This window comes from Orbicella faveolata, unplaced genomic scaffold (assembly GCF_042242905.1).
Source record: "Orbicella faveolata isolate gen_17 unplaced genomic scaffold, um_ofav_v1 contig_35, whole genome shotgun sequence".
NCBI classification, from domain to species: Eukaryota; Metazoa; Cnidaria; class Anthozoa; order Scleractinia; family Merulinidae; genus Orbicella; species Orbicella faveolata.
In genome coordinates this window covers 14451536-14475998 of record NW_028301564.1, presented here as the reverse complement: position 1 = coordinate 14475998, position 24463 = coordinate 14451536, and the positions used below count along the sequence as shown (strand labels likewise).

Here is a 24463-nt window from a genome sequence, read left to right as displayed (position 1 = left end):
ATACACTTTATTGATTCATATTAAATATTACAATTATTTTAATTAATTCATAAGGATATATTCTGTTCCGCTGTAAGTTTCCATTCTCTTTGTATCTTTATATTTGTGTGCGTGTGTGTAAGTGTGTTACCGACCGATAACTGTATAAATAATCTATGTAACTTAATGTCTGCCCATTCTTTTTAGCCCTTATGGTTATTTTGGGCAGGCAGTACTCTATACTACTTTAATGTTTATTGTAATTATTTTATAAATTTTGAGTACAAATAAATGGTTGTTGTTGTTGTTGTTGTTGTTTGTATCCTTCAGAAAACAGCAACAGTGTACTTTGGCAATGTCTTTTATTCAGATCACAACAGTATAGCACTAGTCTTATTTCACAAGAGTATTTTTGTTCTCACTCTGATGTTTCCCTTGGACGCTGGTTTTACTGTGGCAGGTTCAGAGAAATAATTAGCCCTTCAATAACTTTAAATAGGATTTCAACAGTGTCACTCTTTAAAGATTTGTAATACTATTTCAACCTAGACAGGATTTTGCCTTACATCATATTAACTACCTGTAATATACCTGTACCAGGTACTTTACTTGTTACAAATGATTTCTAGAATCAATCATTTACAATGCCACAACAACGTCCTCTTCTTCACAAGTTCCTTTTGGCTCACTGCAAAGTCTTTCGAAAGATGACAATATTTCTTAGACCTCAGACTAAGAGTTCTGGAATTTTTTATGATCTCTTTTTTTCTCCCAAAATTTACATTGGAAAGCCGGGCAGTGATTCTCACATTTAAAATTACCTAACTACCAACTAGTACTAGCTTTAGTGCAATCAGAGCACCTAAGAGCCTACCTCTAAGGTGACAGGGGGAGGGGTATAGAATGGTAAAATCCGAGACTCACCAAGACCCTCATTTAAAATGCAAGACCAAGACTTTTTCAAATCCAGGCCTGAGACGCTGTGATCAAGATATCTCAGCACGAGAGTTCACAGCACTCTATGTCTCACACTGTGTTGTTCCAGAAAACATCCATACTCCTCCCACAAAAGGTTTTCTAGCTTGAACCCCCCCCCCCCCCACCCCTGGAAATTCCATTTTAGTGCCATGCTTTCCTTTAAAAAATTAGGCGTTCGAAACCCCCCTTCCCCTTGGAATTTCCGTTAACCTTCCTTGGGGTGGGTATGGATATTTTCCGGAACTACACATTGCCAGTAGTATAATATGTCAACTTACAAGCAGAATTTATTCAAGCCTACATGTCTCCCAATAGCGATGTTTGCAATGTTAAGCCGTGTTGTTGCTGTTGTTTTCTGACAGTTTATTCAGACAAAACTGTCGCTTGGCTTGCAAGACTCAAGAGACTCAAATTCCAAAATACAAGATTCCGAGAATCTAACGAGCTCGAGAATTCCAAGACTCTAGCTTGAGATGCCAAGATTTAGAGACATCGAAAATTTGCCCAGACCCATCACTTTTCAAGGACCATTCCATACCCCTAGGGAAGGGGGCAACTAAAATAAACACCATTTGGGGAGAATAGTCAAGTTTTGTTGGAAATTTGATAACATGGCCCTGAATCGGGAGACATTTTCTTAACTAGCAAGATGCTCAGACCTTTTGGAATGATAGTACTACTAAAACAGGGTTGCCAGAGTTATCCTCTCACATTGTGATGGGACAGTGGGGTAAAGTGGATTACTAATCCCCTTTCTTAGTGACATAACTTATCTTTAAGGGATGCAAGCTATGGAGAAAATTACTCACTCAAACGACAAAGTAAACTTTGAAACAAATTTACAGAGCATGGATGTGCTTTCATCAAGTTAAAGATGCACACTTGTACCATAACCCTTTTCGGGGTTAGTTTTTCTCATTTGCATTAAAATGTAATCCAACTTGGATGGGAGACCATTTTGGGCTCAAAATACAAAATAGCTTGAAATTGCCTCACAAACTCACTAGATTACTTTGTTACTAATGCAAATGAGGAAAGTTAACTGTGAAAAGGGTTATTAATATGGATTGTGGAATGTACTGGCTATGTTATAAACAGAAGTGACAAAGTTCACACACAGAATTTTGTCAGTTGAGTGAGAAATTTTAACCCCACGACCTGCTTGCCATAAAAGTAGTGCTTTGTTAATCTCATCATTTATCATGAATCCAGGATTTGCTTTCACAGTAGTTATTATATTAATATTGCTACTAGCCTAAACAGCAATCACTACTAAGATCATCAAACAAAGCAAGTGACTGCTATGCAAGCTGACGTAAAATAACAACTCTCCTAGGAAAAGAATATTTCAAATGGTTCACACAATCTTAGATGGTTGAAAACTGCCACAAAGTCAACTCCAGCCTTGTTTACATTTTCATTAAGACAAAATGACAGCAGGCATAAAAAATTGTGCCCATAGCCCCGAAAACAACAACCATGTAAAGAAACAAATTTCTTGCTTAATTCAGTATAACAATTTTAACTCCACATCATTGTGATGTACATATTATATCTAGCCTTGTCCATTCCTCCAGAAAATAATACCGTGTGACAAATAAACAAATCATCAATTAAAAACAGTTGAACCAATATACCAACTCTTGAATCAATAAAACAGTTACAATACTTTGAAATTTAAAAACGCTGTTAAAAACTTATCTACATAAAAGATAATCAATGCTAGAAACAATGACAACAATTTGCACATCTGATTTGATTTGATTACCAGTTAAAAAGAAAAGTCCAAACTCCGTAAAGAATAAAATTTAAATAATTTATCACTCCAAGATGTAAAACATTCACCTGTATCGTATAGCAATGCTTTTCAGCCAGTTACATTGACAGTATGATCCTGCATAGCTGGGAGACTTTGCATAAAGGCTGCCAGCTCTGCAGACTCAACAGTTATCAGTTTAATTTATCTAAGAACTACATTTTATGCAAATTTTTTCACCCTCTACTACACGGAACTTCTCTCCAGCCAGTGGAATACCACACTTTGCACATGTGAAGCAATCTCGGTGAAAGAACTCCTCATCATAAGCTACAAACTTGACACTCCCTTCTATCAGATTCTGACAGGCTGCGCACCTCTTGGCGTAATTAATGCGGTAGCAATCTTGGCAGACATTGTTACCCTCGTGCTTGGTGAAGGGCTTTCCAGCAAGAGGTTGTGAACACATAGTGCAGACAAAGCATTCTGAGTGGTATATGTTACCATCATGCTTTACTGATGAAGACTTGATCGTCTCATTACACCTGGTGCAAGTCTGGTTAGGCAAATAGTTAATTTATTTTTTACTAACTTTGTTTTTAAATTATGGTTAGCAAACAGCCATGCTTGACTGCCTTGGCTAGGGTAGTTCTGAAAAGACTGTTGTTTTTGTCACCAACAACAGTTCTTTTCAGAACTACCCTCACCCAGACGATCACACTATAAGATCTACTCATGAATACTAGTTCAAGATATATAATGATGTGAATAAAATAATACTTATTATGAAGAGAAATTTTAGATGTATAGTTGCTTTTTTTTTTTTTGCAATTTTGTAAAACCCCTGGCCTCCTTATTCTGAGAACATCCACTATGGTCAACCAAGCTATGCTTTGAAATTGAACAACTGAAAAGCTGGCATAACACATGTTATAGCCATCTAGGACAAAATAATTATCCAGTCCCACCCCATCACAAAATAAGTAAATTTGGTAAAACAACCTCAGCTGTAACTTACCTTAGCATAAGCTGTATCATAGCATTTTCCACACAAGCGCTTGTCGTCTCTCCTGACAAACTGCTGAGTGCCAATCGGTTGTTTGCACTCATCACACACAAAACATTTCTCATGGAATATTTTGCTCTGGTATCCAACCTTCTTCTCTCCCTGGGCAAAGTCACCCCCACATGCCTCACAAACCTTAGATGGTGTTATGCCACGGCACAGATGGCAAATCAACTTCTCACCCTTAAAGGTGAAGCCTTGATTTAACTACAACATAAAATCAATAAGATCAGTCACAAATGCAATACAGTGAAACCTAAATCAAGCGAACACCCTTGGGACCCTCAGTAGTGTCTGCTTAATACAGTGTGTCCACTCTAAACAGGTTCAGCGATAATAGTTAATTATTAACCCTTTTGTATAGTTCAGTAGTGTAAGGTCTAGGGTAAGGTCAAAGACTGCTCATAGCACAATGTCCAGACAGTCCATCCATCAATCTGGAATAATCTACTTAGCTTTAAAATGACCTCACTGAATGTTTAAGGAGTCTGGGTTGAGCTTTTAGAAGTGAAAAGCCCTTGAAGTGTCTGCTTATTGCAGGTTTTGTGCAACAAAATGGCTTAATATTGGCGCCCACGTCTGCTTAACAGAGGTGTCTGCTGAATGCAGGTTTATTTTACAGTAAATGTGGGAAGAAAATTTAAGGACTGAAGCTGGTGTCCACTTAACAGAGGGTGTCCGCTTAATATGGGTTCTACTTAATACAGGTTTCACTGTACAAAAAGAGAATTAGGTAATCCTTTTTTCCTTATCACTTCTCTTGAAGCAAGCAATGAAACATTTTAGAAATACAAGTTTAAGGTCTTTATATGTGGTCAGTCTGAAATGTCAAAAACTTAACTCTTGCAAAATCACCAGGTATACTGATATCATAGTCCTGACCCATCTGCACTGGGCAAGTTTTTATTTTTAATGCAAACTGCAATTTTCTGTTGCATGAAATTCTGCTAACCTTTCCCAAACTCAGACAAGAGGCTCAGTCGTCCTGAATAAGAGAACAAACTTTTTGTCAACAATCAAACTGTACTGATACATTGTAGATCTGTTAATTAACTTTAAGGAAAATATCAATTAAAACGTTGCATGGTGAGAATTTTGCTGCAATGCAGAGACATTTACTTAATAAATGAAAATTTGCTTTGAAATCGAGCAACAAAACAAACAACAACTAGACAAGCCTTGGTGATTTCGATTCGCATCAACCACATGTAAATGTCAAACATGAGCTACCCAATGCAGATGGCCCTTAGGACAGCAAGAGGTGCAAGAATGTTTAGGAGAAACTTACCAAAGGTTTATTACAGTCTTGCTGAGAACAAACAAAGCATTCCTCATGCCAGTGCTTGCCACGTACATCAACATCTTTAGTGCCAGGACCAATGGGTTTCTTGCAATTCTCACAGTGATTGGCAAACTTTTTGTCATAGCAGGTGACACAAGCTGGCTGTCCTTCAACAGTCACAAATTTCTGCTGTGACAGGGACTCGTCACAGAAATAACAGCAGAGGTGACCAGGATGCCAATTCTGATCCATGGCTTGGGAGTACTCTCCAACATAGATAAGCTATGAAAAGGACAAAACAATTACCTGATGAGGCTTTTCATGTCCCACGGAGTAACAAGAAAATAATGATGAATAATGATGATGATTATGGTGATGATTATGATGACGACAATGAACACAACGATAACACTGAATATGAATTAGCCAACACAAGTGAATGTTTTATCTCTGTATGTATACTTTCATGGTCGACACAACTGTTGCCTGTTACACTACTCAGATCAGATCAGATCAGATCAGATTTTAATTGTTTTGTACTATTTACAAAAATTATAACTTTAACCCATTGACTTCCGCATGATTTGCATGCGACCCACCGCTAAATTCCCGGGCGATTTTTGGACATTTCAGAGTGAGCACAAGCACTAAAAATAAACCATATGTGCAGCAACCACACACACAAGATTATGCTTCAAGACATCGTTTACTTTAAGTTAAATAAACGAAGGGCCAAAATATTAAAAAATATCAACAAAAAGAAGTCAACTTGATGTTTAAAACTGATAAGAAAACAAGAAATTACATTATTTCTTTGCCACGCAACAAAATGCCCGAAAGAAGCCAAGAAAATTCAATATGAGAAAATGAGTTACTATTGACTTCGGAGAACAAATTGAAACCAAATACAACAGAATGTCCATTCTTGTACTATAACAGCTAACATTTGAGAAAACAACGGAAATTAAACACGAAAGGCACATGTAAAAACCAATTTGAAAGCAAGAAATCAAATAATTTCTTTGCTGCCAACGAAATATTACAGCGCTGCGAAAGGAAGAGTTGTAAGTCAAAAAGACGACAAAAACAAGCTAATTATTTTGAGATCTTGAATCGTATTTCAACTGTGCTAGATTAGAAGACGCTTAGTTCTTTTCTTGCCAGTTCTGTAATAGCTGAATAAGACTCGAAAAAGTATATTTGAACGAAGCGAATAAACTAATCAAACAAACCGCAGAGGTCGCCGTAAATTAAATATGCAGAAATCCAGCTAGCGTGCAAAAATACTGTTCACTTTTAAAACCTAAAATTCCCCAAAACAGGGCACTAAATGAAAGAAATGCGAAAGGAAGTTCAATGATAATAAATTTTCATTCACGCTGAGGTGAAGAAACCTATTTAAAAGCAAAAATATGTTGAAAATTTTGCAGACGTGCTTCACTGCACGACGGCATGTTCAAATTAATTCTTCACGCTAAAGCGAAATCTCTGAGTTTCTCCCGACCACGTTTGCAGTCATTTTATCGACCGTGGCTTTACCGATCGTTCCAAAAGTTGAATTCAACTTTGAAGCAATAACAGACATTACCATTTTTGTTTCTTAAGTCCAGGAAGCTGCTTTAAGTCTGTGATCTGTGTTCAAAACTCACTTGAAAGCGCACCAATCGTCATGTTTCAAAGCAGTTGAAGGATGGAAAAGTTCTTCACCAGAAAGGTTTGAGGACTCTATACTCCTTGATCTTCCATTCTGAGGCCACCTGAACATTAATTTGTATTTTTTGTTTCTATTTTAAATCCCAAAGTAGTAATTTCTCCTTGTTAGGAATAAAAACAAGACCTCTGAAGTTTGTAGATTTGCCCCACAGCGCGCCCTGATGACCTGCACTTTACGAGCGCACAATTTTAAGACAAAAAACCATCTTTCTAGGACCCCTAAAGTCTTCTAAAAATATGCTCAGTAAGTCAATTTTGATTGGTTTATTTGTCCTCAAGAACAATAGAACAATAAGAGAACCAAAAAGTCTTCAGGGAGGGTAAGAAATGCTATTGTCCCCACGTGCTTTATTTCGGGTGGTTACGGGCCACACAGAAAATTGGAGAGGTTTTTCGCACGGGCGGTTACGGGCGGCATGGGAGTCAATAGGTTAACAGTATATTTACAGAAATTACATTAATTAAAAAGAGAAAAGAAATATAACAGTAAATAGCCAAAATGAAATGTACTCTCAGTTTTGAGAATCTATGAAGTTGTGATTACTGACAGAAATCTTTTATCCAGTGGATAGTAAGAACAAAAAGTCAGGTTACAACCATGATGAACTATCACACCGCCAGAAACTAATGAAAGAAAACTAATGTTTCTAGCTTGGGAACTATGACAGAATTATCACAGAAAAAATGTTATAAAATATGCAGGCAGAAGCAAGCATATGGTACCTCTTCACAGCCAGCGCACCGGGGCTTCAGCGATTCACTCCAATGCCGTGGACAGTACAACATCTGTTTCTCCTCATTCCAGCAGTAAACATGATCAACCAGGAGTTCACCATCTTCAGAGCACACAAAACAATGCACATGCCAGCACATGTCAGGTCCTGCGCGCAACACGAACACAGCCATCTCATCAATGTTCATAGGCGTGCTGCATCTTTGACAGGATGCTGGCACTGTAAGGCCTGTCTTCACTGCCCCTGCAAACCACAGAAAATCAGATCACTCTATGAAATTATTTTACCATGCATAGCTGTATCACAGTTAATGTTCACCTATTGAGTGTCAGGTGTAGTGTGCTTACTGTTAGTTCGGATAAAATATTAATGCTAGTCTTTCTAAAGGGTGATTTTCCATGGTTGTCACAAACTTTGAAGTAGATTGCATTACTGCTGGAGTAGGCAGCTGATTTTTCCAACTTTTTCTAAAGAATAAGGTGAACAGTAAGCAGAGTAGCCAGCTGAGATCATGAAGTACAGTAATTTTCACTGGTAGCTGGCTCCTCTTGACAACCCAGGGTTGGGTTACCTACCCCGGGCCAGTTAGGTACCAACAAAACTGCCCCACTGGCTAGTGACATGTCAGACTTCACAAGCTAAAGCAATTTTTTAACTGCTTATTTTTGGCACAGTATGTGTTAATGTGTGTTTTTTTCAAGCCTTGCTATGATTCACAAGATCTGGGAATGAATCTCTTAAAACTGTTGGTATAAGAAATAGTAAATAAAACAAATTTGTCATATCTACCTACACTTGCCAGGTTCAAATTTTAGCTGACACTTTTCAAATGGCAGTTTTTCACTAACCACAGAAGCTAACAGAGATACACACCTACTAGCTAAATCTAAATTTTCATTAGTCTGTGACTAGTTGGCTAACAAATTATTGATTAGCCTCCAGACCTCAGTTGCTCGAAATTTATTACAAAGATTTGTCAATAAGTAAACTTCTTACCAACACCCAATGCCTTCTCTGTCCTCTTTTGGCACATGTCATCCATTGCCATTTTTTGATCAAGCGCCAGTTTGCGGCAGTGCTTAGTAGAGAAATCTTGCAGAGGCATCTGGTACACCCGCTGTTTCAGCCAATACCTTGCTCCTTTAGAATCAAGCTGTGGAACCTTACCATCTGGTAGCTTGGACATAAATTCCCTGATCTTCAAAATGAAAAAGGCCAACAGTTACTATTGTCATAGAATTGCTTTTTATCAGAAACTCAGTCAAAATCCAGATGGCCTGACCTGAGCAGCTGAACTGAGCAGAGTCATTCCAAGACTGTTTTGAGTATACTTATTCATAAGCTACTGGGTAAAGACACAGTGTTCAAAATGGTGATTCAACACTCCAGTCCTAGAGTTCCAGGCTTGAGCCTTTGGCTTCAGTCAGGTTTCTTAGAAAATACCTCACTATATATGTTCTACAATAATTGTTTTCTTCTAGCAGCTTCACACATTTTAACCCATTGACTCCTGGAGCTTTTTGCCAAAAACGCATTTTTTGGACATTTTGGATATTTCCAGGCTGGATATGGGCTAAACTAGCTCCAATCTACTCAAAATGGCATTTGCAACATGACAGCATGCCTTTCTTTCCACTAGCATCACGTTTTACGACATTTTTGCTTGGGCATGTGCAGAAATCAAAATTTTGAGATGTGAAAGTGACCTACATCTTTAGACTTCCTGATTTTTTGATTTTTTTTTTTTTGCCTTTCCTTTTTCTCCTTTTCTTTTCTTTTTGCTGCAATGATTGACCTTCTACTGGGCTTGCTTCCACTTTAAAACATTCTGAGAAAGCATCATCGAGACAGGCAATTTTTGCCATGGAGTAGCCACGTGTAGTGGCAGGAAATTTTGCTCTGAGTTTTTCACTCAACTTTTTGAGCATTTTTGTGCATATCTCAGGCTCCATTGGGCTGATCACTCTGATCTGGGTATCGTTGGAAAGATCTTTTCCTCCTGCAGAAGTTGAGTATAGATGCTGCCAATTTTGGTCAAAGGTGATGACATCAAAAGTGGAAGAAAGGCCAAGGCTCGTCACGGCGGGTTACAGCCGGCACAGGAGTCAATGGGTTAAGCAAATACTGAACGTTAATCTTTACTGTCTGTTACGTATATGGTTTGTCTCACCATATTTGGAGTAAACATGTGCGTTCTAGTTCTATGTAGCTTACATGAAGTACGCATTAAACGAGTTGAGTTGCATTGCAAATGGCGTCTTGTCGTGCCATCCGTAACATGGTGTCAGAAGTGTTTTGTTGATCTTATGGCGAGCTGCAGCGCTCAAGATTACGTCTTCTGGTTGATATTCAGTCAAAGCAGTTACTGAAGCGAAACGAAGTGACAATTCCTTGATTTACGGTACGTACAGCGAATTTCAACATCAACCACGTGCGTTGAAACCTAGCGAAACGATGTCAGACACCGAACAAGATCCTCCACCACCAGCTCCACCGCAAGCTCCACAGCCTACTCCGCCGCCTCAAGTCCTCAGTTTTCCTTCAAATTTTCCAGTACCAAGCGCTATGGTTTGTCGTGGAGATATCACGAGCAACTGGGAATTTTTTAAGCAACAATGGCAAGATTACGAGGTAGCAACGGGTTTGGATCAGAAGAGTCAATCGATCCGATTAGCAACCTTCCGTTCTGTTATGGGAAAGGAGTGTCTGCAAATTTTCCTGAATCTGAATTTTGGCACCGAAGTACTGACGATAACTTCAGCATTGAAGGCACTGGAAAACTATTTCCTACCAAAGAGAAATGTTGTCTATGAGAGGTATGTCTTTAACTCTTGCATTCAAGTACCCGAAGAAACTGTTGATTGCTATGTCAATAGATTAAGAAAACTCACAGCATCGTGTCAGTTTGGAGCACTTGCAGAAGAAATGATACGTGACAGGCTAGTTATTGGAATACAAGATAAGGGTACAAAAGCTAGATTGCTCAGAGAGAAAGATTTGTCTTTGGATAAAGCTCTTGACATGTGTAAATCAAGTGAAATAACGAATAAGCAGCTAAAGTCGATTCAAAAGGATGAGAAACAAAACAATGAGGAACTGAACTTAGTTCATGTGAAGTGTAAACTGATGCAAGGCAAGATGCCTTCTCATCCGAAGAAACCACCAAATCCAAAGAAACCTGACAAAAAATGGAAATGTAAATATTGTGGCCAACAAAAGAAGCATGCCAAGCAGACAGAATGTCCAGCTTATGGTCAACAATGTCGCAATTGTAAAAGAATGAACCACTTCGCCAAAGTGTGTCAGGCAGGCAAAGAGAAGGTTCATGTCGCTGAAGTGGCAGAAGGTTACGAGTCTGAGGAATCATTATTGAACATAGAAGAAATTACTGCAATTAATGGTAGTGGTAAACAGTTGACATCCAGTATTACCTTTGTGATAGAAGAGCAGTACAAAGAGCAACTAGTATGTCAGTTGGACACTGGTGCAACTTGTAATGTGATCAGTCACAGAAATTTAGTTCAGCTGTTGCAGAATGGTGATCCCCCTTTGTCTAAGTCCAATGCCCAGCTAAAGCTATTTGATGGTAGCTTGATGAAGCCTGTAGGTGAGACCACACTCACAGCAGAGAGAAGGGGCAAGCGTCTGGACCTGAGATTCCAAGTTGTTGAGAGTTCTAACAAACCCCTCTTATCGGCTGAGGCTTGTGAGCAGTTGGGACTTCTCAAAGTGGATATAGATCCTGAGGAGTCCATTCATGTCCTGAAAAGCAATAGTAACCTGACCAGAGATCAGATTCTTGTTCAGTACAAAGATGTTTTTGAAGGGTTAGGCCATATTGGTGATACAACCATTATCACAGACCCCAGCGTAAAACCAGTGCAGCATTCTCCGCACCGAGTGCCAGTTCCCCTGCGTGATAAGGTCAAGGCCAAACTTGATGATCTGGAAAGGAAAGGAATCGTGGAGAAAGTCGCAGTACCGACCGACTGGATTAGCAGTATGGTGGTTGTCGCAACACCAAATAAGATTAGGATTTGTTTGGATCCTAAAGATCTTAACAAGGCAGTCATCTGCCCAAAGTACCAAATGCCTACTCTAGATGAGTTGTTGCCCAAGCTTAGCAATGCCAAAGTGTTTAGTACCTTAGATGCTAAAGATGGGTTTTACCAGGTTGGATTAGATGAGAGCAGCAGTCTCAAGACAACATTCTGGACTCCCTTTGGGCGTTACAAGTATTTGAGGCTACCCTTTGGTATCAACCTGGCTCCAGAAGAGTTCGAATGCAAATTGCATGAGAAGCTTGATAGTCTTCCCGGTGTAGAAGTGATAAGAGATGACATATTGGTCATGGGCTATGGAGAGAATGATGAAGAAGCAAATCGAAATCATGATGAGAACTTGATTCGTCTGCTAGAGCAAGCTCGAAAAGCCAATCTACGTCTAAACAGCAGCAAGTTGAACCGCAAGAAGTCTGAAGTCAGATTCATGGGACACTTGATCACCAAAGATGGGTTACAGCCAGATCCTGAGAAAGTGAAGGCAGTTCAGGAAATGCCGAGGCCTACATCCAAGAAGGAACTCCTGAGTCTCTTAGGATTCGTTAATTACTTGGCAAAGTTTCTCCCTAGGTTATCAGAGGTCGCCCAGCCACTGAGAGAGATGACAGCAAAGGATGCAAAGTTCATCTGGTCCCAGCATCATGAGGCATTCCAGGAAGTGCGAGAGCTTGTAGTCAAACACCCTGTGCTCAAGTATTATGACCTTCAAGAAGAAGTCACAGTGCAATGTGATGCGAGTGAATACGGGTTAGGAGCAGCTTTATTACAAAACGGCCAGCCAGTTGCTTTTGCTTCACGGTCCCTATCACAGACTGAGAGGCAATACACTCAAATCGAGAAAGAGTGTTTAGTGATTGTCTTCTCCTGCGAAAGGTTCAGTCAATACCTCGCCGGTCGTAAAAAGATAACGGTTGAGTCAGATCACAAACCCTTACAGTCCATTTTCCAGAAGTCAATCCTCTCTGCTCCATGTCGACTACAAAGAATGATGTTGAGGCTACAGCGCTTTAACCTAGAGGTTAAGTACAAGCCAGGTGCACAGATGTATGTTGCCGATCACTTGTCTCGAGCCTCGCTTGCTGTCAAGAAGGAGATGACAGACAACTCAGACAACTTTCAAGTTTTCGCTCTTGAACTTGAAACACTTACTCCCTTTGATTCCATCAAAGTGGCTCCAGAAAGGTTAACTCAGCTGCAGAAGTGCACAGCACAAGACCTCGTCTTAGAGAGCCTGAAGACCACTGTTCTAACAGGATGGCCTGAGAGAAGAGAGCAATGCCCAGTACAAGTTCGTGACTACTGGAACTACAGAGAAGAGATTTCACTCCACAATGGTATTCTATTTAAGAGTCAGAGAGTGATTGTCCCCAAAGCCATGAGGTCAGAGATGCTCTCAAGAATTCATTCAAGCCATCAAGGAGTCGCATCATGTCTAAAAAAGGCCAAAGACATCGTGTTCTGGCCTGGAATGAATTCAGAAGTCAAAGCCCTGGTTGAGAGATGTGCTGTCTGTGCCGAGTTTCAGGCTAGGAATGCTAGTCAGCCAATGCAGTCTCATCAACTTCCAGACAGACCTTGGAGTAAAGTGGCTACAGATTTGTTCACTGTTAGTGGAAAGAATTACCTCACAGTCGTTGACTATTACTCAGATTTTGTAGAAGTTAGTGAACTTGAAGATACCACCTCACGTGCAGTTATACAAGTACTCAAAGAACAATTCAGTAGACATGGAATCCCGGACACTGTTGTCTCAGACAACGGATCACAGTACAGCAGTCAAGAATTTCACGAGTTCTCACTCAGCTGGGAATTTAACCATGTGACATCATCACCACACTACCCAAAGTCAACTGGGAAAGCAGAGTCTTCAGTGAAGACAGTTAAACTGCTATTTAAGAAAGCGGACCGAGATGGGAAAGATCCATGGCTATCGCTACTAGACTACAGGAACACACCTACTGAAGGTATAGGTGACAGCCCCGCCCAGAGGCTTATGTCGCGCCAAACACGAACTCTCTTACCAACAGCGTCAAGCCTTCTCCGTCCCAAAGTAAGCGCACATTCTACAGAGAAATTAGAGCGGAAAAGGCAAAAGGCGAAGTTCTACCATGACCGTCATGTGAAGCAGTTACCTGAATTAGAGATTGGACAAGAAGTCAGAAGTGCACCCCTGCGAAAGAACCAAACGTGGAAACCAGCTACTTGTGTCAAGAAACTGTCAGACAGGTCATATGTAGTCCAAGCAGGCAGTGAGACCCTCCGAAGAAACAGGCAGTTTCTGAGACCTGCAGCAGAATCCTCGACACCAGATAAGCAAAGCACCAAGGTTAGCTCACATGAGTCAGGAGTAAATCACAAGGAGATACCTAGAGTACCTGAGTTACCTGCTTTACCTACTAGGCCTGACAAAGATTCCTTGAATGAAACTGTTGCTGAAGAGACTAATGTTCCATTGTTAGCACCTCAGAAGACAAGAACCCGGACTGTTTGTCCCCCTTCAAGATTTAAAGATTTTGACACGAAGCGTTAAGAAAAGGCTAGACTTTGAACACTTTAAGTTTGTTTAGCAAGCCCGGATAAACTGATTTAGTTTGACATAGAACACTTTCAGAAACAAAGTAGATTTGTGTAAGTTTGTTTTAGGCTAGTTTTTGCCAGATATTTGTTTATTAGTTTTTCTTTTTTTAAAGAAAGGGAGGTGTTACGTATATGGTTTGTCTCACCATATTTGGAGTAAACATGTGCGTTCTAGTTCTATGTGGGGGGGGGGGGGGGGATCCAGCTTTTCTTCCTTCTGCGATTTTTGTTTTTTTTTTTACCCAAAATAAGGGGGAGCTGCCAGGTCCCTCTCCCAGATTCACCACTGTACAAGTTCCACAGTTTCTTTTGAGTTGTTAAAAAAACGATTCAACTGAGGCCTTGAGCTACTGTTATTCTTTTGATTCCAAGCTTTCCCCAATCTATGGCATTGTCAGGGAATACCTCATGTTCCGATCTATGGCATTCCCTGACGATGCCATAGATCCGTGAAAGCTTGGAATTAAAAGAATAACAGTAGCTCAAGGTCTCATGATCAGTCAAATCGTGTATTTTAATCACCCAACACGCTACAAACATTTCTTTTGAGTCTTCCTCAGTCATTCTACAATGTAAATTTCTCCTCTCTTATTTGGTCTTAATTGATGAGGTAATAAAAATAAATAATGAAGTCAAGAAATGTACTGGCAAACCCTTAGGGAAAACACGCAGGAAGATATTGGAAGTTAATTGGTGGCAGACAGGCATGTGTAACCAGTCAGGCATAGGAATAATAGCTACAAGAACAATTAGTCGCTCAATGTTGCTATGGAAACCACTATAGCACTGCCTCTGATGAGCTATGTATGGGTCCTTTGACACCCAAGCAGAACGTACGAAATCTGTCATACCTGATAACTTGTCAGGCCGGCAGGTACCCACTCAAATCCCTCGACATTAGCTTCCTTCACTTTTGTCAACGATGACCTTGGTGGTGTTTCTTCGACACCCATTCGGTCTTCTGGTAAATTGTTGTAACTGGTATTGAGTGGAATGTCATGGCATTCTAATGGGCACTTGCAAAAAATGCAGTTCTTTCTGCAAAGGTAAATAGTCATTATTACAGTACCGGTCAAAGGGATTGCAGCACCTACACGTGCGTAAAATGTGTGTAGTCTGCGTGTAGTATTCGTGGACAGTGCGTGGACAGTGCGTGTAATTACATGCGTGTAAAATTTACTCATCTGTTAGTTACACGTATTTGCGTGTAATTTTACACAAATGCGTTTATTTTAATCAGAGGAAAAAACCTTTGTTATTCATACACGCAGTTGCGTGTATTTTGCATAACAAAAAGCCACTACTAACTTGTATTCGAAACCCGCGACTCTCAATGTTCACAACAAAAAGTAAATTTAAAAGCCGACAAGCATTGCTAAATTAGTGGACTAGCTCGAGCACCTATCAAACAAATACTATTTTTTAGTCTGTAGCAGTCCGCACTTCTGCTTAACATCTAAACTTAATTCTTAAAGATCTATGAGTTTTTGTTTATGACGTGCGTCGCAACGTGATGTTTACCCACGCACGAAATGTCATTTCAACTCCTGTTCCTTCGATAACAATGAAATTGGGATTCAAACAGAAACTTCCGGACTCTCTCTTAATCTGCTTATTGGCCACACTGCTGCTTAAACGGCGAAGAATTGAAACTTTTTTTAACAAAATCTAAACGTTTGTTAATTTTCGATTCATCAGATTTTCATCCCTGGGTTGAGTCGCACTGACAGATTGTTGCTTTGGGAAGATTTTGGTCATGTGCTAGGCAACAATGTTCAAGAAACAGATCAAATTTCATTTCAATCAGATCAAAACGATATGCTTTCACGTAGACAACATTCGCTTCTGAGTGCGAATCTTCAAAGGCTTTTTAAACTTAAAGAAGATAACTGATGTTTAAAAATGAATTGAAAATCTCAAGCAAAATAATGTGTTTTGCTGTTATTTCCTGTCCGTCAAGCTTCAGTTTGTCAAGCCTCAGTTCGTTAGTCACTGGCACCCTTGTTGTTTCTCACGAAAAGAAAAAACACGACGGGAAAAGCTTTTGAACACCGGTAAACTCCGAACGCTTCGGAGTACGAAATATTTTGAATGAATCTTCAACTTGTTTTAAAGTATACTGATTGCTGTAGTTTAAAATTGAAAGCAAAATTATGTGTTTATGTTCTGTTATCTCAGTGAATCCTAGCACGCCTGTCAGTCGCTGGCACCGCTTGGTGAAACTACATGTACAACGCACAAAAATGCTCTTACTGTAAAGCGGTAAGCCAGTTAAAGGAAACTGGTCTATTCTATCGGAAACGTTTGATGACCAGAAGTAAGAAGGCGAAAGACTAAACCATATCGCAGTGCAGTCCAGTACAGTAAATGTTACACGGTAAATGTTTTGTTTTCATTACACGCACTTTAATATTTTGTTGTCATTACACGCACTTAATGAGTTCCAGTTGAACGACGGCATGTAATTTTACATGCAATATCACGTCTACTGTGTGAAATTATGTGCGTGCAATTACACGCATTTGCTTATAAGGTGCGTGGGCACTGCGTGGACACTGCGTGTAATGTGCATGTAGTACACACGCTATACATGCGTGTAATGCTGCAGTCCCTTTGACCGGTACTGTAACATTGGCAAGTTCAGGGTGGCAAAAGTTAAAGACAAAAATTAAAGTTTACCAGCTACAACATTTTAGTTACAGAAGAAATCAATAATTGAACATATTTATTATTGACCCAGGTCCGAAATTAACTTTTTAAGGCAGGCGCCAACTGGCGACTGAAATTTTTTTTTTCAGTCGCCATATGGAATAATGTGGTCGCCAAAAAGTGTCCATAAAATTTTTCCTTCACAGCGAAACAGAAACCAAAATTTTGGGGCGCCATGGGCTTGCCGGCAAAATATTTGCAATTGATGTAATCAGGAATCAAACCAGTGGGCAAATCATCTTTTGACTACTTTGACAGATCTACATTTCCACCTTTGACGCCCAGAGAATATCTAAATCTTCAACTAATTTCTTCACGGATGTTCCGTCTCCACCTTGTAATAAATTAGGGAAAGATTTCAGAACAGCTTTGGACACCAAATCACCTGAATAAATATTTATCGCGAAAGAACGCACATGGACTCTTGCGCCTGCAATACGTATGTTATGGGAAACCGCTGAAAAAACATGGCGGCAAAGCTTCGCACTGATCGTAGCTGTGAAACGTTGTGGTAGATTTATAATGAGGAAAATCAGTTTCATACTTCAAAAGCAGCGGGAAGGTAAAACATAAGTGCCCAATTGGCGGGCGGCTTTGAATTTTATTTTAATCAATTTGGCTGAAAATCAAAGTTATTGTATAATTGTCCTGGCATGAAATAGTTAATCGCCCGCTGGCGACCAGTTGTGAAATTCTGGTCGCCAGAGCAAAATTTTTAGTCGCATTGGTGACCAGGAAAGCGCAATTTCGGACCATGTGACCATAAAAAGCACCTGAACAACGAATGTCTTAATGATGGCAGGTCTTGATTTTCAGGAAAAAACCTTGGTTTTTTTATTTTATTTTTTATTTATATATATATATTTTTTTATTAACACACAACACAACACTGCTGAAAACTACTTACAATTTAAACTTCTACGTACAAAAATAATGCTAATACAATACTCAATAGTACACTGCTTAAAATTTCTTTCTTTTTTTACCTTTTTAAAGTACAGACCAAGAAAGAATTTATAAAAAGTAACACACATGCACACTACTAACACAAAAAACGAACGCCAATTTCAGAATTACATTTATATCGCTGAAGCTTTAAGGCTACACTACACACAAAAAATATATGTATAGAAAAAGTACAAACAACTTGAAAAAAAGTAAAGAAATATGACACCTTAGCTTTCATTATTTGAACATGGAAATAGGGTTGGCAATCATGTACAAAGGAGGAAGAAAAGGGAAAAGACTTAATGCATGGCAAAAGTAGAGAGTGGTCCACTTAGCTTCAAGGAAAAAACCTTGGTGCCAGCTGCCCCTAAGTTTTCAGATTTAGTTACCAGCAAAAGTATTTCAGTGAAAAGCATGAAAATTTAGTTGCCATTGAAAAAAATTTGGTTGCAACATTGAGCTCTGGATAGTGGACCTCTATAAACAACACCATAAAAGAAAACAAAAATGCAAAAACAATAACAAATGAATACATAACGTATGGATACCAGCATATATATAAATACACAGTGTACATGACCAAACCATAGTTAATAAAGGGATATGGTTAAGAAACCCAGTAAACATCAAAAAAGCAACCAGACGAGTGAAGATTTACATTGGAAGGTCCTTGACCCTGCACATCTTTTGTTTTATGCTCATTGACTATACATGAATCACATAATCGCAATGCTTCTATTGGTTAGTTGTATGAGCACACATAACCAACTTTTGTATTTTAATGCCAGGTTTTGTGCCAGGTCAACCCCTAAAATAGCCAACAAAAACATACAACAAAGAACTTTGCCAGGTTTCATAACAATCTCCCACTATAAACTATAACCAAACAAAATTGCTATGGAGAACACTTGTCAGGATCATCAACATGGATATTTAATTCTGATTACTGACTGCCTAAAAGAAATTACTTCAAGTTGATATACTATACAGATGTTTTGCACATACCTCCAGGGATGGCTAGACAGTCCTCTACAATTACAGTCCAAACATGGCTGCCCTTCAATCTCGCTTGTATTGAATGGACCCTGGATAGTTTCAAAATATATAGTTGCTATCAGTTAGGGGGTTTGCCGTGTTCAAGGAAACGGAGCATCTAAAATCATAGTTATAAAATTATGGCAGTGCCCTAATAGGGTGATGATGCCTCACAAGGCTGTGGTCTAAGAAAACTCACGAGGAGCCCACAGGTTCCTAACCATGAAATCCTAGGTTCCCAGCAAAAGCTTATATGAAAAAAGTAAGTTTTTTCAGTCGCCCAAAGGCAAAAGTTAGTCACCTGTGGCACCCAGGCACCTCTAGAGCACAACCTCAAGGTGACAATTTTCTTTGGCTTGCCTGTCGGAGGCAACTTTTTCCAGAGAGGGCTTGTGCAAGCCCTCTTTCAATTCAAAGCTAATGACCAGTAATGGTCTAGGATACTTTTTGTTCATTTAAGTCCTTAGTTACATAGAGGGGAAGGACTATCTACATTCATATTGCTTTCATTATTTTAGTAAGAATATAATATCATGTAAGTTCAATGAGTTGGGAACATTTTCAGGGATATATTACATTCTTAATAGGGTAGGGATATTAATCATGTTGGTCTAACTTGCAAACCAACATTCTGGCCAAATAGAGTAACTGTTAAATTGAGGTTGATCACTTAATAAGTTGAGCCGAGGTAGGGGGGCAATGGAGGTTTACGCTTGAGCAATAATTATGGCTGACTGTAATTCAAATTAGTTTGTCGGAGACGCAATGTTAATTTTTTTCCCAGTGAATATACAGACTGAATGTTGATGTGTTTAATATGTTTTCTAAACCCCTGCTGATTCTAAACAATGAAGACATCTGAAGCACCCTCTAATTGATGAAACTAATATCAGATCAATTCATCAGGATTAGATGTAACAACAAAAGTAAGTTTAAACTGAAGAACCACCGCAGACATTGTATTCATCAGTCCATGACACAAAAAACGAATCAAACACTTTTAATTGACCACATCAATAAAATTTGATTGATGAATTGAATTTCAATTTGATTGAACTGGATTGAACTATACAAAGTATAAACAAAGTGGACCCCCGATCCCCCCTGCCCCCCTCTGATCCCACCAAAAAATTCTAATGTTTCGAGTTGGAGGTGACCCACGGAATTTCAGTCATTTTCTTTATACATCATTTTTATGATTTTTAAGTTCAATGTTCAGCTACTTTTGTATCTGCAGCGTGACTTTGAGTAAACAAAGGATACACATCTAGTTTAATATTGAACTGGAGTCATGTTCACCCTGCTATTTTAAAGAGATAACGATCACTGCACTTGAAGTTCTTTTTGACAGCCACTACAGCCGGTTTCAAACTGGGTTATTTTGTTCATTTGCCATCAACACAATCGTTGTCTTCAAGACATCAACAAAGAGGCAACAGTAAACACATTTGCATTCTATTTGTCAAGGCCTTGTATGCATTCCTTCAAGGGTCAACAAGGCAATGGCGACTGGAATTCTAAGCAAAAAAAACTCTAGTAAGACATTAAAGGTCTCTGGGGGATTTATATCAACTTGGTAAGGCTGTAGCATTTGACTGGGCGCCCAAAATGATAAGATATAATAAAAAACATGCGAGGGAATCACAACAGCATTTCTACTTTCGAAGTCACACCCAAAGAAAGGGCATGAAAAAATTCAGTGCTAAAGATTTTAACCGACAACTTTGCATCATTTCTCCGTTTTAGCACAAAAGTGTTTGTTTTCGAGGCAACGAAGCACGAGAGGGGTGATATTTGGTCGATGTGGTAGAAAGTACAATCGAAGTTACTACGAAATGAAGCCACATACATGTATCTAGTGAATACAGCTGTTCTGATAATTTTTACCGCGCCAAAGGTGTGTCCTACAATAACAAATTTCAGTCGCAGCGATTCAGTTTACTACGTTGACCTGCAATCACAAAGAAAGATAACAGTCGCTTAAGGTAGCGTTGTATCGCAGAAAGGAATCTTACCCGCGAGTCGCTTACTAATGAATGAACGGATTTGTAAGTTTATAGTGTGCGCCTCAAGAGATTCCGCGTTTGAGAGCACTCATACGCTCTTGGGTAAAACATCGCACAAAATACGCCTCACCTTGCCTCTGCTCGCATCTGACTTGAAAGTAATGAAGTCCAGCGAGTCGAAATCGGCAGCCAACATCGTCCCCGACACCGTGTGACGGGCAAAGGGAAACTCAACTAGAACGCGCTTAGCGACTGCCGGGGTTTTTTACTCTAGATCCGAAGTATCGAAGAACCAATCACTGTCGCGTAAGATAATCATGTGTTTGTTAGTTTGACAAGCGTTTCGGTATGTGAAATTCTTTGCCAGTCAAAACAAAACGATTGTTATGAGCGAGCGTCGGCTCTCGCGAGAAGATGTCTTGAGAACCATTTTGACTTCAGTTAACAAAAGTACCTTCTCTAAACAGGTTCTTAAAATTTATGTCAACAAATAAAACACGCTCAAGAATCCGTGAGAAAAAAATAGCCTCTTGATTGTTCTCCAGACTCGTTACATTCTTTTTCACTCTTCACTGACGTCTCATATTCACTACATTTATCAATATGCACGGGTTAAATTGATAATCAATTAGTTATATTTTTGCACCATGCCAGAGCCGTAATAAAATGAATCGCAGTGTATGCCAGTTTCCAGACGAGTAATTATTGTACATGTCTGGCAGGAAATCTTTGAATCAATGTTACAATAGATAACGTGATTTTAGAAATCTCGAATGATTTTGATTTTCACTACAACGAATCATGGCACTAATAATTTCGATTTCGATAGCAAAGATCAAAGATCAAAATTTCTCTAATAAAAAATGCAAAATGTAAAGAGCTTTGACACTCACTGATTAATAAAAGACATATGAAGGCTATGTTTATGTAAAAATCTATATGCCTTACACTTATCTTAAGACCACCATATTTATACAATAAAAAGAGGTGAAAAATTGATAACTGAACGCAATCCTACCTAAATGACCCCAAACAGGGTATCTTTATTTCATCGATTAGTGTAGAATTACGGAATATCAAGTAGCGATCTTTTCAACAAGAAATGTGATGTTTACGACACTGTAAGAAGATTAGAATGAGACTTAAGATTTACAAAAAGCATATAAAAAGGCAAAATATAAAAGGTATAAAAAATATAAAGCTGTAAGAAACAATTTATTCGTAAACTATTAAGCTATACCGCTAAAATATTTATAGGCATGTGAACCGTACAAATCTATTGTAGACCAGTTGTAGACCTTTATATACTAGTCTGCTATTTGTATTTTATTTTTCGAGAGGGGGGACTTCTATTTCAAAAAAGTTAAATTCTGAGGAAAAATAAATGAACTACTAAAAATGAATTTACCGACCAAATTCAAAGTTAATGATGTGGTTTTCTTGTTTTGGATTTACCATTACATTTGTCTGTAAATTTTCCACGGACGGTTCTGAAGGGTAAATATGTAGTCGTAGGCTTATGGGTGGGGTTGGGTAGCTCCGTACCTTCTTTATCGGTTAATAGCGGAAATCCGCAAGTGTTAACAGTCTATAAACAAGTAGAATCTAAAAAAAGCGCTCAAAAAGGTCAAGATTAAGACGACAAAGGCATGAAAGAAAATACGAAGAAAATATCGCAGGCTAGACACAAGTTAGCTAGCCCACCAGTTGAACTGTACACGTAAGCTGAGAGGCCGAGCAGAATACGAGCAGAACAGCTTTATCTAAGCAGAATCAGAATAGTTATATGAGAGCAGAATTTTAAGCAGACTAGTCATGGATCACCCGCTGTTGTCTTCTTGTCAGATGTCTAAATGAGAGAGGGTCACCACGGCCGCGTTACTAAGGTCCCGATTGCACTACGCCGGAGAAATTTGAAAACGCAGCTTTAATTACTTCTACGGCTAGGTCTACCGTCCACACTAATCCGTCACGAAAACGGAGCTTTTCGAAAACGCCCTTTTTTCAAACCGGAGGAATTTGAAAACGCTGGTTTTTCGTTTTGATGGAAAACATTTTGAAAACGTACGGAGATTTTCGAAAACGATGGCGCTCGAGTTTTCCTCAAACACAACGACCGGTAACTCACGTTACGTCAGTTTTTCATTAATCCGGCTTATTATATGGCTAGCTCCGTGAGCGGGCAAGATGAATCAAATCCTGCGCTGTGATTGGCTACCCGAGCGGGCAAGATGGAGCTATCTTGCCCGTTCGGGACTACCCGTCATGTCCCGCAAGAAAAATTTTCCCGAAAGCCATATAATAAATCCTTTATTGACCAAGCTTGTTCGGCCAAGGTGGCTGGATATTGGCCTCGTTCTTTTTTTGCATGTTTATGGACCTCGACTCCGTCTCGGTCCATAAACACGCATAAAAAGAACTTGGCCAATATCCAGCCATCTTGACCTCACACTTGGTCAATAACCCATATGTAGTGTAGACTGAAAACATTTCATGCGTAGTGTAGAGGGAAAACATCACCAGCTTCACTGTGTCGGCAAGACAGCCAAAGAGGTCGAGAACATTATTAAGACGAGGGAAAGGTGGTCTCAAAATGCTATGATGGCAATCTCCTCCGAGGGAACTTCTTTAAGTACCAGGTGATAAGTTTCGGCCCGAAAAAACAAATACAAACAACTGAACATTAAGATGGATTCTACCACTGAACAACATTCCAAAATAAAGCTACTGGAAGTGATAATTGATGACAAGTTATCTTTTATGGGGTACGTGAGCAACGTATGTAAAAAGGCGTCAGGGCAAGTAGGTGTCATATCGCGCACATGGAACATGATTCCAACAAAAGCCAAACTTGAGACCTATAAATCAACAACACCGGCCACACCTGATCTATTGTCAAACGGTATGGCATTTTTGTTGCTCATCCCACGCACGCAAAGTGGAACACGTACGGCTCAGGAACAAGGATTACGTGCAGTTTACTGTAGCAAGAGCGCCACGTATGAGGAATTAACTATATAGAGCTTTTGCAACTGGCCAGACTACCTACTCTACGCAACCGTCAGACTACAGGAAATCGCCATAATTATCTATAAGGTCAAAAACAATATCCCCCTTCCTAGATCCTATATAGCTGAACTGTTTAACAGGTTTTTGTCAATTCTATTCATTGCTGTAATATAAACTACATTTTGCTTCCTTTTTTCTACGATTTTAATACAATTGTTATAATTAACAAATAGTTTTGTGCCGTAAATATTTTAGTGAAGAATTTTAATGAGCCCAATGAAATTATTATTTATTATTATTATTGTTATTATCAGTTATTATTATCTTATTATTATTATTGTTATTATTATTGTTATCATTATTTTTATTATTATAGTGGAATGTGTGAAGATTTGTATATAGGTTTTCTGAGGAGATTTCAATAAAGTTCTTGTTATTATTATTATTATTAATCGTTTTCAGAGCGAAACTTCCGTTTTCAAATTCCTCCGGCGTTTTCTTTTCTTTTCTATTTTTGTTTAAATTATTTCTTATGTGGAGGCTGAGTAGCTTGCGAGAGCATTCGTATTTTTCGGCTTTTGGTTTTGGCGCGGGAAACAGGAGCTCAAAA

The 24463-nt window shown here is 39.1% G+C and overlaps 1 protein-coding gene across 2 annotated transcripts; it reads right to left on the bottom strand.

Moving 5' to 3' along the window:
* Positions 1-324: 324 nt before the first annotated feature.
* Positions 325-21121, bottom strand: LOC110066963 (four and a half LIM domains protein 2-like). 2 transcript variants are annotated; one of them, XM_089274088.1, is made up of 9 exons: positions 20975-21082; positions 20688-20789; positions 18809-18888; positions 14998-15184; positions 8505-8706; positions 7498-7751; positions 5068-5343; positions 3732-3986; positions 325-3269 (listed from the first exon to the last, which is right to left on the bottom strand). In XM_089274088.1, exons 4-9 carry the CDS (start codon positions 15097-15099, stop codon positions 2922-2924), a joined length of 1437 nt encoding a protein of 478 aa, XP_089130214.1. In that variant the 5' UTR covers positions 15100-15184; positions 18809-18888; positions 20688-20789; positions 20975-21082; the 3' UTR covers positions 325-2921. The 2 variants fall into 2 exon arrangements, with proteins under 2 accessions (XP_089130214.1, XP_089130213.1); XM_089274087.1 differs by lacking the exon at positions 20688-20789 and having other exon boundaries at positions 20975-21121.
* Positions 21122-24463: the final 3342 nt, after the last annotated feature.